The 14,630-nt window shown below is 46.5% G+C and overlaps 1 protein-coding gene across 1 annotated transcript; it reads left to right on the forward strand.

The window, feature by feature from the left end:
- Positions 1–25: 25 nt before the first annotated feature.
- Positions 26–3,767, forward strand: RPL6 (ribosomal protein L6). The gene is made up of 7 exons (XM_021544665.4): positions 26–63; positions 611–859; positions 950–1,048; positions 1,404–1,547; positions 2,439–2,487; positions 2,995–3,179; positions 3,571–3,767. The coding sequence occupies exons 2-7, from the start codon at positions 611–613 to the stop codon at positions 3,721–3,723; spliced, it is 879 nt and encodes a 292-aa protein (XP_021400340.1). The 5' UTR covers positions 26–63; the 3' UTR covers positions 3,724–3,767.
- The last annotated feature ends 10,863 nt before the right edge of the window (positions 3,768–14,630 follow it).

Here is a 14,630-nt window from a genome sequence, read left to right on the forward strand (position 1 = left end):
TCAGACGCCGCGCTGTCCTTAGCCCGCGCACCCGGATGTGAGTTCCTTTTGCTCCCCCGGAAGGTGAGGATGGCGGAGCTGCCGCCAGCGGAGCCGGGCCCGCCGCGCTCCATCCGCCGCCATCCGCCCGCCGGCGGCCCCGCCGCGGTCACAGGCGCGGCCCGGCAGCCTCGGGGAGCGGCGGAGGGGCGCGGATGGGCGCGGGGGCGGGGAGGAGTGGGAGTGTCGCCGGTCCAAGTGGGCTAGGCCGCGGCGGGATGCGGAGGCCGCGGCGGAGCCTCCCGGGAGCTGGGTTGGGGCTGGACGGGGGCTGCCGCTGGGGCACGGCCCGGCAGCTCCCCGGGGCCGGGGCAGTCCCAAACCGGGACAGCGGCGGCTGCAGGCTCGGGGTGTGTGTGCGTTTCCACCGAATGGGCGCTGGAGCTGTTGAGAGCAGCGTGCAGGAGCATTTCAAGTCATGTAGGGGCGCACAGGGAGCAGGACTTGGTCAGCTATGGCTGGAGGAGGTGGCTGACAGCTACTGGAAAGGTGTGAAGGATGGTTTGGATTATTTTATTTTTATTTCCTGTGCTTTGTAACGAGCTCTAAACCCTGCCGACTGTGATCGCAGATGGCGGGTGAGAAGGCGCCGGAGAAGAAACCGGGTGAGAAGAAGTCGGCCAAGAAGAAGGCAGGACAGAAGAAACTGGCGGAGCAGAAGCCAAGCCAGAAAGCAGCGGGGGACAAGAAGAAGAGGGTGAAGAAGTACCATGCCAGCCGAAACCCTGTCCTGGCCCGGGGCATCGGGAGGTATTCCCGCTCAGCCATGTACGCCAGGAAAGCCCTGTACAAGCGCAAGTACACGGCCCCAGAGACAAAGGTAGGGTGGGGAGCACTGGGGCAGTAATCGGGTTTATCGTGCTGCCTTTAGTGTGAAATGTGCTGAGTTTTCCTTGTTCTTTGCACACAGATAGAGAAGAAGAAGAAGGAAATGCCCCGTGCCACCATCACCAAGCCAGTGGGTGGAGACAAGAATGGAGGCAGCCGGGTGGTTAAAATCCGGAAGATGGTATGGAAGAGCACCGGGATGCTCGTGGTTTGGTGCAGGGGGCTTTAGGCTGGGTGATGAGCCTCATGCTGGGATGATGTAGGGCCCTCAGCCTGTGTTGTGCTTTCTGGGAGTTTCTGTGGGAGGTGGTGGGAATTCAGGTGGGAATTCTCTGCCCAGCATGTTGCTGTGCTGAGGTGGAAGCACGCACAAATACAGAGCTGGACACTATTCCAAAACATTCACTGTGTTCCCAAGCTCATCTGAAGCAGAAATCCTTCAGAAAGCTGAACCTCAGGGCAACAGGGAGAGCTTTCCTGAGGAGCTGCCGTGCTGTGAGACGCGGGTGGTACAAGGTGGTTGTCCTCTGTTCCAGCCCAGGTACTACCCCACGGAGGACGTTCCCCGGAAGCTGCTGAGCCATGGCAAGAAGCCGTTCTGCGAGCACAAGCGGCGCCTGCGGGCGTCCATCACCCCCGGCACGGTGCTCATCCTGCTCACCGGCCGGCACCGCGGCAAGGTGGGCACAGCTCCTGCTGCCAGGGCGTTGGCAGCGTTTCAGACACCCCTGAATCTCCCAGCTGATTTTGTCTGACCCTGCTGGGTGTAAATCTGCGACTTCTGTCGGGGTGGTTTCCTCGTCCGGACTTTAGTGGTGGCAGGGGTGAAATGTTTGTTGAATTAAGGTTGTTCTGAGCAGAGCTGGAAGTAAAACAGGCTCAGCTAGTTGCTTGGACACAATGCAGAGAGTTTTGCTGCAGAGCAAAGCCAGTGCCTGTTTCTGTTGCTGCTCCTACAAAAACAAAACTTTGTCCTGCAGCAGTTACTGCAAAGGAAAAATTAGAGGAAAAATTTAAGTTTCATTCTTAATCTAATTATAGGGTAGCACTGAATCGTTATATTGGGCTCCCCATCCTCAGGATGATCACCAACACAAGTGGTATCCTTTATTTTCTTGAATTCTCTCTCTTTGACATTCACGATTCCATAAAGAATGCTGCCAGAGAAGGAAGCCTTGACCAGAAGGAGCAAAACACAATGGGGGAATGGCTCTGACTGTGTGAATTTATAGAGTCCTTGTGGTGTTCATCCAATTCTTGCCTGTAACTCAAAGGATTTCAGTGTTGGGATAGCTGTTACCATCCTGTAGGATGGGAGAAAAGCAAAAACAAGTAATTGGCTTTGCTTAGCCTTGAAAGAGAAAGCTCATGGAGAGTCACACTATTGGAGAGGAGGCACCTGGAGGTGCTGGAGCTTGGATCACAATTTGGCAGCTCCTCAGGTGGCACAGCTGACCCATGCCTGGAGCACTGTCAGTACTTGTACCAGGAACAGAGGCACAATCCCAGTTTGACTGTGGTATGGGAGCACTGGGACCTGAGGATTGATGTCCCATCTCATTTCTTTGCAGCGTGTTGTGTTCCTGAAGCAGCTTGATACTGGCCTTCTGCTTGTTACAGGTAAAAAAAAAATATATTTAAACATGGTACTTTTGTTCTGGGGGCTTCTTTGGGTTTTTTGAGTTCTAGTTTGTGTCGAGTCAGTAGCACATCTGCACATGTTTGGTTTGGCACATCAGTGGGGAATCATATTTGTGGAGTCAGCACCCCTGTAGGTGTTCAAGGAACAACTGAATGTGGCATTTGGTGCTCTGCTCTATTTGACAAGGTGGTGATCTGTCAGAAGTTGGACTTGATGATCTTGGGGATCTTTTCCAACTTGAATGATTCTGCCATTTGTGACTTTGCAGGGAGGTGGAGGAGAGATGATTTAAGTTTCAGGATCTGACTAACTGAAAGAGCTCAGAAAGGATTTTTATATTTCTAGAGGGGTTTGACTGTTGAGATTTTATCTGTAGGCAGCTCTGAAGGAACTGGTCCTCACATAGACTACAAAAATTCAGCTTTAAGGAAGTGGTTTTCACCAGAGAAGCTGACCTTGTTCTCTCTTGTCTTCTCCACCTTCAGGCCCCCTGGCTGTCAACCGTGTCCCACTGCGCAGGGCCCACCAGAAATTTGTTATTGCCACATCCACAAAGGTGGATCTCACTGGGGTGAAAATTCCCAAGCATCTCACGGATTCCTACTTCAAGAAGAAGCGGCTGAGGAAGCCAAAGCACCAGGAAGGAGAGATCTTTGACACTGAGAAAGAAGTAAGGGACAGGGTGGTTCCTTCTTTCTCAATGCTCCAGGCTAGACTGGAAAGAGGAAATTAGTACGAAAAAAGCCGGGTTGATTTTAAGTGGTCATTAATAAAGTGAGGTAATGCCATTAAAAGGAGGTACTCCCCCTTCTGAATGCAGGGATTTTTCTCTGAAGAGGAGTTACTATTCCAGTTAAATGTCTTTTTTTGACCAAGAAATGCTGTCAGTGTTGGCTCCAAGGAATGCTTCAGTGCTGCGCCACCTTCCCATTATCAAAAACAAATGGGGGAAAGATTTCTTTAAAATCCTAAAACTCAGGCTTTACACTGAATTTCCTCCTCTCTCTAAAGGATCCTGCAGTTGCTCCCAGGATTTTCATCTTGTTCTCTGTGCTTTGCAGAAATATGAGCTGACGGAGCAGCGCAAGACAGACCAGAAGGCCGTGGATTCCCAGATCCTGGCACGGATCAAGAAGGTGCCTCAGCTCCGGGGGTACCTGCGCTCCACATTCTCTCTCTCAAATGGAGTTTATCCTCACAAATTGGTGTTCTGAGCCTTCTGGAAGCACCACATTAAACTCCAAGGGAAAAAAAGCAAGGATTTGTAGTGTATTCATTGCAGTCTGTAACAGCAGGTGGTGCATGACTCTGCTTGTTGCTGTGGGGTGAAACTCTGAGGGGCTGTAGGTACTGGCCAGGATTTGGAGAAGTTTGGGGTGTAGGAGTTTTGGCTGTGGTGGTTGTTGGATTTCCTTAACTTATTTTATTTAACATAAGTAGGAATTCAGCTTTCTTAACTCTGAATGAGCTGGGAAGGGATCCTGAACATATTTTGCTTTGCGAATAGCAGCTAATGCTTGACACAGTGCAGGATAAAATCAAGACAAAATATGTCTGTGCTGAACTTCAGCTAATAAATAACTATGAGGTATTTCAGGAGCTATGCTTTGATTTTGAATGGAAATGCTGGGAATACTCCACAGTTTTGCAGGACAAGTGTGTCTCTGAAAGTGAGTGGAGAAGGTTAGTGCTGTGTTGAACTCAGCAGAAATCAATGTTCTTACACAAACCAGGGATGTACAGTTCACCAAGTCTGGCACTCTGGAGCTCTTCCTTAGCCAGACTTCTGCAGGAATCCAGGTTTATGTAACTGCACCATCTGTCTGCCCAGTAATTCTGAGCTGAGCTAGCCAACAGGGTTAGGCTTGATGAGAAATAGAGATTTCAACAAATTCACCCAGGCTCCATGAAAACAGGATAGAGAAGAGAGCAATACAGCCCACCCTGAGGTGGAAGCCATGCTCAGTGGGAAAGAGGAATTTGGCTTGGAGTGCTCCAGAGGCAGTGAAAGAACTTGGACACCTCTGGTTTGCAGCAAGGGGCTGCAGTCTGGTGCTGGTGGGTGTTAAAGTGTCTGAAGTGGCAGCATGGGGCATTCCCTTCATCTTCCTGTTGGTAATTGCCAGGCTGGGAGAGCTGAGGGGTGTCAGCCTGCAGAAGGGAAGGCTCCAGGGAGACCTTAAAGCCCTTTGTAGTGACCAAGGAGGTTCCAGGAGAGCTGGAAAGGCACTTGGGACAAGACCTGGAGTGACAGGACAGAGGGAATGTCTTCCCTTCCTCCTTGGGAAGGAATTGTTGCCTGTGAGAGTGCTGAGGCCCTGGCACAGGGTGCCCAGAGGATCCCTGTGGCTGCCCCTGGATCCCTGGAAGTGTCCAAGGCCAGGCTGGACAGCACTTGGAGCACCCCGGCATGGTGGAAGGGGCAGGGGTTGGAACAGGATGAGCTTCCAAGCCGAAGCAGCCTGGAATTCTCTGAAGTATCCGTGAGGCTCAGCAGAGGGAGGCAGTGTCCTGTGCAGAATTCCTGGCCTGGCTGAGAGGAGTCTCTTGCTCTGTGCTGTGTTCTGCCCTGTGTTCTTTATTTTCCCTGACATTGGAATTTTGTCTGTTATTGGTTACATCTTCTTTTGTATATGCTTTGCTGGATAATGGGATTAGTCACAGGTTTTTAAGTTAAAAGGAGTTTTTCCTGCAATTCTGGGAATGGCCAGTTGATACAAATCAGCTCAGAGGGGTTGTACGCATCTCCCTGTTACTCCTAATCTAGGTCTAAGAAAAACCTTAACCAAATATGCTTAGAAAGTTCATTTAAATTAAAAATTGTGCATGGGAACAACAAAATGGGGAAAGCCTCATCCAGCAAGGAGAATAAGAAGAATTTGTATGAGCACATGGTATTGTAGTCTGCAACCCCAAATTCAGTGCCACACTTGTGCTCTTGAGGAGAAACTGCAGGACATACTAATGCTCCAGTCATTCCCTTCCCTCTGGGAGTGGGGAAGTTGCAGTAACAAAATAGCCCCAAAACCAGTCGGGTGTGGAGATCATGTGGTGCTCTCAGGAATTCCTGGTTGCTCTGACACATTCCTGCTTTGTGGATCACGAGACCCCTGGAGCCATTAACCTTGTTAGCTGGGAGGGGAGGCTTTGTCTGCCAGTGTGCTGTCAGGAAGTGATTTGCAAATGGGAGTTGGTTATCAACAGATGCTGGTCTGGAGCAGTGCTGCCATTGCCCTGTTCCTGTCACCTGTGTGATGAGGTGGTGACAGTCACACACCCTACAAGGCAAGGAGGGAGGGAGGAATCTCTGCTCCTGTCAGTGGCTGAGCTGAGTCACTGGCCCAGCTGGATGCCAGTGTCACACCAAGGGATGTGGGAGCAGGAGAAATTGGAACACCAAATCCTGCCTTCCTGAGACCAAGCAGCTCCTCAGGCTTTGCTGCAGGAAATGGAGGTGGCAAACGCCTTGTATTCCATAATGAGAGGCAGTGATCAGCTGTGATGCCTGTCTCCAACCTCCCAAATATTTTCCCTGAGTTCTGTGAAATCTGCCTTCTTTGAAAAGCTGCAGGGTGAGGGATGGAAAACAGGAAAAACGAGGCCTGTGCAGGTGACCAGCACAGAGGGTTTTTTAATCCAGATAATGCTGGCCCCTACCTGAGCACAACTTGATGCACATAAAGAGCCTTTGTGTGTGTTCTGGCTGTCCCCAGCATTTCCCATTCCATGTGAACAGTTCTGCAGCTGGGCTTGCTGAGTCACTGCTTTTTCCTGGGCAGCCCCCACAGAAGAAGCCAGAGACATCCAAAGCCTCCATCACCCAATGAAAAGTGCTGGAGATGTGCAGCTCCAAAAATAGTGACAGCCTCAACCACAGCAGCACTTCATTAGCATCAAATGTGCTCTTTGCTTCAGCTGCCTAATAAAGTGATATGTAATTATAATAAAGCATCCTTTGGAGAGGAAAGAGAGGGATGTTGGCTTTCCCAGGGAATTGATAATAAGATGTGATGCCTTGTTATCTCCAGGCACCTATTTTTACCTGTCAGCTGTGCAGTGACCTGGTGGCTGCAGTTCCAGCCCAGTGAGGCTCTGTCCAGCTGCCACAGCAGGCAGTGGGCTCAGGGTGCAGCCTCTGCCTTTGCCTCTGGAATGGGAATCCTTCTGGGCCCAAGATCCTCAGGAGAAACGGAGGCTGATGTACAAGACAAAGTCCTTTGCAGTGCCAAGTTCGTAGAGAACAGTTACCTGTGGCATTTCAGCTGTTACGCTCTTGGGTTTAATCTTAATTAAGAGAGGATGCTCTGGCTGGAGTGTGAAGGTGCTTTTATGGGACTCCCACACCTTTTGGGCCAAGTGGTGAGGAAAATTTGCCAAATTCCCACATGTCCAAGGACTGGCTGCTCAATTAATCTGTGCTCTAGTATGTGCCTTGTCATGAAGGAGAGGCTGAACCTTTTTCTCTCAGCCTATTTCTACCTGATCCCTGCCCTGCCTCTCCTCAGAGTTCAGAACTGTTGCAAAGAAATTCACTGTGACTGTCCCCAAAAGCTCAATAAATAATCAAATAAATGCCAATCCTATGGATACACCATAAAGAGATCCTCCTCCAGTCCTCTTTGGGAAGAGGAATTGAGGTTCCCAGCCACTATTCACCTCTTAATTGGATTTCTCCAGTTCTGCATTGCAGTCTGCACTGAGCACTTGACAACTCATTGCTTAAGCAATTAGAGCAATTAAATCCTTCTTTTTATAAGGATGTTATTCATAATAGTCCTTGTTACGTTTTGTTCTGGAAGCCACTGGTTGAGCAAAGCCAGGCTGTGCCTGGGTGACTGCAGAGGGTGGGTCTGGGATGGTTGCATGTGGAATTTGACATGGGTGCCATGCAGCAACCAGGACATTTATCTTCGTTTAGTTACTTTTTAATTATTTGTTTGGGATATTTAGATCAGAGCAGTCTTAACGCTCTCCCAGATATCTCAAAAACCCCATTTTTGTCAGCTGGCTGGCTTTTTTTGGCCACTTTATCTATTTTTTTCCCATTATTTCAGTGTTTATCTCAGGGGAAGTGACTTTGCATGATGGATTGCACAGAGAGCCAGCAGCTTCTCTGACCTAAGCATGGTTCACACTCCATCAGACATAAACACTTATTAGTTGTAATAGTGATGAGGAGAGAGGAAGCACAGTAGTCAAAATAGGACTTGAGATGAAAGAAATTCAATGTTTTTTCCTCAGCAATATTGATTTTCTGTGTGATTCTGAGCAAGCCACTTATTTTCAGAGAGGTCTGTGCTCACATACTGCAGAAAGCAGAAATACTTTCTCATGTCTGGTCTCAAGAAGTGTTTTCAACTTCAGAAAATGGAAAATTTATGTCCCTTTTCTGAAGTACATAAAAGAATAAGCAGTCTCTGCTTGGCTGACACTGAGATGGGACCTGATCCATTAATCTGATCTTGTTCTGTGAGATCATATCAACATTTCAGACTAAAAAGTACAAAAGTTGTGCTGTGTTGAAGACTGGCACAGGTGGCACAAAGAATAAATGTTCTCATAGTCCTATTTATCAGTTTTGATGTCATTTTTTGCAGAATTTAGGCTGTTTGATTTGTACAGGGCAGCAGAGCTCAAAGATTTAGAAACTCCGGAGCCATTGGGTGTTTCTTCAGTTGCCCAATTAGCAGGTCCTGGTGCTTTACCTGCTGATTTGTTTTAATGATGATCATAACCAGCTTCACATATTTTACATCTGCTGAGCACTTTGGCCTTGTGACACCCAGCACAGGTCAAAAACTGCCATGAGAACACCAGGAAACCACACAAAGGTAAAATGATTTCTCCAATCCATTGGAACAAGTCTGTGGGATGCAGAGAGTCACCCCAAGGAGCACAAGGAAAGGCTCTAAATCTCATGGAGAAAATAAAGTTTAAATCAGAAGCAATTTCATCTTCATGCATTTTGTCAGTCCTAGTGGATGTAGAGGTTTTCCACTGGCCTGACAGATGCCTGAGGATGTAATTTGTTTTAAAATTAAGGCTTTCAAGTATCACCATGTGCTGTACATGGGATCCTATTGTTCAAAATGGCCATTTTGACAAGAGGAAATAACACCCAAGATAAAATGTACAGAAGCAGCCCTTGGTTCACAAGGGAAGAAGTGCATTTTTCAGAATAAGGCCCTAAAAAGAGTGATGCACCCTCAAAATGATGGCACCATTCAAATTTCTGGTGAGAATGTCCTGCTGAGATGAAAGGGAGAATCTCTTTCTTGGAATTTCATAAATATTGGTGGGAAACCAGAATTCTTCCTTCATGAAAACACAAAAAATCCTGAACAAATGTCCCCGTGGAATCAGGGCACTGAAAGCACAGCAACTCCTCAAAGGAGAGGCACATGGCAGAACTCCTGTGCACTGCACATCGTCCACATGGCTTCTCTGGGGCCTGACAAAGTGCAAAAAGGACACTGGAAACCTGGAGCTTTGTGTTTGTGGGAGAGAAAAAAGACAAACACATGCCCAGAGCAAGAGCACAGAGGGAGAAAAAGGAAAACAGCCTTTTGAGGCTGCTGATGCAAGAGAAACTTCGAGAGGGTTGGGTTTTTTTTTTTTTTTTGTTCAAATCCTGGCTTTGGTCAAAGCACTGAGTATGAAAATGTGAGGTTTATTTAATCCAGCACTCCAGGAAAGACATGCCTGCTTTGTAATTAAACAGAACTTCATCAAGGCAATGTCTCACATCATTCTGTAACTGCCTTCTAACACAGACAACCTATTAATCCCCAAACTGCCTGACAGCTTGAATAAAAAATAGAATTAAAATAATCCAAATAACAGCACAAATTGTGTGGTTTGGGCTCCCTTGAAATAACTGCTGATTTCACAAGTGCCTAAGAAGGGTGTCCCAGTGTGAGCCAGGCAGTGCAGCTGCTACGGGGATTTATAATTCTCATTAGAATTTCTATCACTCTTCCCATCCTGTCACCCTGAGCTTCAACTTTTCATGTCATTCAATTGCCACCACCCCAAGCCTGGGCAGACTGGTAATCAAGCCTGAGAAATGACTTTTTGATGTGTTTGTCAGGCCCAATCAAGAGCCACATGATAACAGAATGGAGCCCAGTACCCAAAATGTGATTCCTGTGCTGCAGGAGGAGGGCTGGGCTAATGTCACCTGTCTGGGAAATTATAATCTCATGAAGGGGTTGATGCTGGTAGCCTTGGGTGACTGACAGCACTGCTCTGGTGCTCCTGTTGATTAATTGATTGTTTGTGGGGTTGTTTTAGTTGAAGATTAGCTCTTCCTGGTGCTCTGTAGGCTCCTTCTGGTGTTCTTTTTAAAGAAGCACTGTGCTGTTGTTAAGCATAAAGTGAAGGTTTATAAAACAATTCCTATTTCCCATCAGGACCAGGATTTTATAAGCACAGGACATTCCACTGCAGCACCATAAACTCACCTCTACATCACAAAGGAAGAAACCCTCCTGCCTGTAGCAGCATGAAAAGATTTTCAACCACCCTGGCTTCACCCAGGGGCCAGTCCAGCCTAAATGTGGGATGATGAATTATTTGGCCTTTGCTGGTTTGTGCCATCTGGCTGGAAGGAAAATGGGGAAAAATAGATGAGTGATAGACAGCATAAGAGGATTGCACCACTGACATAAATCAGCAGCACCCCAAACCACAGCGCACATCTCCAGCCTCTTCTGTTTGCTTTCCTCATATTTATGTCCTGTCACCGTGTTCACTCGCTGGAATTTTATTGTATAATAGTTATTACTCTTCTTTTAAAAGCAGATTCTTGGCTGGAAATAGAGGATAGAGACACTGGAAAGAACAAGAGAAATACTGCAAGAAAGAAAGGAAAGGGAGGAAGGCTCCATGGGAAGAGCACCTTTGGAGATGGGGGCACTTAGAGCTGCAAGACAGAACCACACTGAGAGCAAAATTGTTCTTCCCAGAGGAAAACCATTCCACTTATTCCACTTTGCACAGCTTGGCTTCAGCTCTCAATTAGTGGCTTTCAGTTTTAGCTTTGTTTTGAATGCCTGTCACCACGGAAGAGAAAATCAGCACAGACTAACATTTGTTCAGGCCAGGGATTCACTGCCCCGCTTTCCTTTACCAGGAAAAGGGTTGGTAGTGCTGCAATGCTGGTGCAAACCTGCTAATTAAGTTCAAGCACCAGCTCTTTTAAAATCTTCATTTAAAATCCTGTTTTCCCTCTTTGCTTTGGTGTCCTGTTGGTTCAGACTCTCCAGGGACATCTTTAACTACCCCAGGTTGCTCCAAGCCCTCTCCAACCTGGCCCTGGACAGGGAAATTGTCCCAAAATGTACTTTTCCCCCTGGAATGTTGCATTGCAAATGTCAGCATTTCATCTTTTTATTCTGATTAGGATTGAACATTTTTGATAAATAATCTGTGAAGCTCTGCCCAGATCTCAGCTTTGACCAATGTGTGCATGTGACCAGATGGGGAGAGAGAACTTTTCCAGGGATATCAGTTCTGGAATTTGGCCATTACAGGCTCTTGTTCAGGGTGAAGTAACAGGAATTTCCCCTGTGTTTGAACCAATCCCTGTTTGAGGGAATCCCTCAAACACAGGAATTGCAGGATTTGTATTTCAACAAATCACTTGGGAAATCAGAGAAAAATCTTGAAATACAAATGTAGACACTCAAAATATTTCTGGATAGGCTAAGAGAAAACAGCTTATGACACTTTCTCTTCCAAGGCTTTTAAATAAAACCTTAAGTAAAATATGGGGTAAATATGAAGCCAGAGATGCCACCTTGTCATGTTTATATGTTTATAATATTGAACAGAATATTGTACCAGATTATTTTTCCATTTATTTATCCTTCATGTTACTGCACCAGTTTTCAGGAAGGTTGAATTTTAAACCAGCACAGAATAGCTGTATTTAAACTTACCTATTTTGGGATAGTAATAATGAGTCTTCTGAGACATTCGAGATTCAAAAATTCAGGACAACCACTCAGGGATCTGCTCAGCTCCCAGCCACTCTTTCTCACTGAAGGCCAGCACTTAGTTACTTCCAAAAAAGGCTAATTGAGTAAGAAAATGAGACTTGAAATTTGGGAGAGCACTGTTAAATGCCAGCACCCCAAGGGAGCAGGAAATCCCAAAGAAAAGATCAGGCTTCCAACTTCACAAGTTTGAAAGGACAGGGATTATTTAGTGCAGGGATGGTGGGGAGGAACTCTGGTCACAGCCCTCATGGGTGAAGACAGCAGGAGAGGGAGGAAATAAACTGTTCTCTGTGTCTGCCACAGCTGGAAAAGAAAATGGAAAGGGTTAAATTGCAATAGTAATGGTTTAGGAAACTCCTTAAAGGTAAAGACAATTCAACAGTGGAAGAGACTGAACAGAGCAGCTGTGGCTGCCCCATCCCTGGAAGTGTCCAGGGCCAGGTTGGATGGGGCTTGGAGCCACCTGGGATGGTGGAAGCTGTCCTTGCCCATGGCAGGGGCTGGAATGGGATGGGCTTTGAGCTCCCTTCTAACCCAAACCATTCCAGGATTCCCAGATTCTGTGATTCCACAATTTACATTTGTTTCCTGTCCAATTTTGCAAGGTAGTGATTCATACTCTTCTTTCCTATAACCCTTATTAATTTTAACAAAAATATCTATTTGTTCTTCCTCCCTCAAACCCACCTTGCAATCTTCAGCAATTATTGCTCTTCTAAGTGAGAAAAATGTGAATATTTCCATTTGGAATTAAAATACATTTCTGAGGTTTGGAATTATTTTATTTCACTGTCTAGTTTCTTCCTTCTCCTCTTTCAATCATTGATTTTTTTTTTTTTCCACTTCACTCCTTTCTGAGTTTTACTTGGAGAAACTTTATTTTTTAATCCCAGATAATGTGCTAAGAAATGCCAGTATTCCTTGGGTAGTGGCCTTATTAATGATGGCATTTGGGCTCTTTAAATAACAAGTACCAGGCAGAGGAGCCAGGATTCAGGGTCTGCAAATCTGGTTAGTGCAGACCACATAAAAATAGCAACTTCTTTTTCTTTTTCACACATTTCTTAGTGTCACAATGGTCATTGTAACTGAAAGTGTCACTTCTAAATGAACAGAAAGATACACAGCAAAGCCTTGGGATGAAAAGAGTTCTCCCCACACATAATAGCTGTTAATGTAAAATTAAACTGAAGGGTGAGACAATGCTGCTTTAAATCCCATTACATAATGGGCAAATTCCAAGCAGGAATAGGGAATTTCCACTCGCAGCTTGCAGGAGTGAATTTTTGCCCACAGCCCATGAGCATCTTCTGCTAAATCTCAGCGTCTGTGATGTCCAGAGAAGCACAAGGACACAGGAGACCTGCACAGGAAGGAGCTGATCCCAAAATCCTGCCACCAGAGGCACAGGCAACCACAGCAGCTCAAACAACACTCAACATCTGCTCCAAAACAATGGAAAAAAATGCAAAATAATGGAAGCAAAAGAGTGGTTTTCTGTAGGAGCCTATTTACAAGTTGAGGGTTTTATTCCTTCAGCTTGATGATCTATGTCACTAAGTTATTCTGGTCTATTTTTCAAGTCTTCCCATAAAGTAGTCCAAGATTTCTTTGTAGTTGCTTCTGTACCCCTCTGACTGCACATTGAAGCTGCAGTGGCTGACATTTGCTGGTGACAGGCAGAACACAAATATTATATTTTTTTATTCCATTACACAACATCTTCTGCAGCAGATGCCAGGCATGGAGTTTGCTGCATCCAGTACAGCCCTAGTGCTGAAAATTCCATGTAGGAAGCTACATCAGCATTCCATGTAAGTTTATAGATTGTACAACACACTCTTAATTCCTGAATGGCAGGCACTTCAAATAATTTAGGAAATTACATTTAGCAGTCATTATTTTATTTACCTGCATTGAGGCAGGACAGGGTACATTTCTCAGTTTTATTCCATTGCTTTCATTCCATAACTGCTTTTTAACATTGAATTGTCAAGTCAATAGAATTTAGAAGAACTCCAAATAAGTAAACCAATAGTTATAAAATGGTGAATATCCCTTCTGTTCAGCTTGGGAAGACTTCACACAGATTTGGCTAAAAGGAAGACTTCCAAAACATCTGCACAGTGTGCAGGTCAGAGCCAAGGGGGCTGTTTTCAGTGGAGGCAGCTCAGGTGACTTCCCAGAGAAACCCACATGGATCAGGATCCTTCCTGGGAGAAACTGTCACCAGCCCCCAGACAAAGGACAGAGCACAGCCCCTGCCAGGGAATAACGTGGCCACACACCTCGTTCAGTGCCTCACCTGCTGTGGAAGCTTCCAGAGCCTCTCCTGGCTCTGAGTCAGCTCCTCACTCCTGTAAAAGGCCTTGGCTTGCATCCCAAGGCAGAGGATTGAATCCACAGCCATATCAAACATGGATTCTCCATCTGGATGCTGCTGTGGCAGCTACATTCCTGTGGGATAAAGCGGCCCAGGAGGCCTTGGAAAGAGCTGCAGACAAAGCATTTTCAGCCTGGGGTTACCCAGCCTGTGTGCCTTTGGAGAACAGGTACATCCAAACCTCTGGAAAACACTGCAAACCCCTTCTGCTGATCCCCTTCACCCTGCTTGTGAAGGGAACATCCCATTTGACTCCCAGCTGTGCTGTTTGTGTTGATTTTGTGGAAGATACTCAACTAGCACCATGATAGTACCACAAGATCTAAAGATGGAATGTTTTTTTGGTGGAGTGTTACTCCCACTGAAATGCACACACAACACTTTGTGTTTCTCTCCCTCTATTCCTCTCACGTGTGGATGAATGAAAAAAAATGTCAAACTCCCACTCTGGGAACACAACAATAACACCCGTGGCTGTCTCCCCATGAAATGCTGTGACTAATCCAACCCCAGGAGTTTTCCCCTTGCTCAAGGAGCCTTCAGGAGCCTGGCTTATCTCCCTTGCCAGAACTCAGCTGCCACATCCCACCTGCCATAAAATCTCCCAATCTCAGCATTCCCTCTCTTCTGACTCCTCCCAGGGCTCCCACGGGAGGATCAGGGTCAGTCTGCAGCCGTTGTTCTCTCTGTCACATCTTGACCAAAAATAACAGATGCCCATGAAGCTTCTCACTCA

The sequence above is a fragment of the Lonchura striata genome, chromosome 15 (genome assembly GCF_050655825.1).
Source record: "Lonchura striata isolate lonStrDom1 chromosome 15, ASM5065582v1, whole genome shotgun sequence".
Taxonomy (NCBI): domain Eukaryota; kingdom Metazoa; phylum Chordata; class Aves; order Passeriformes; family Estrildidae; genus Lonchura; species Lonchura striata.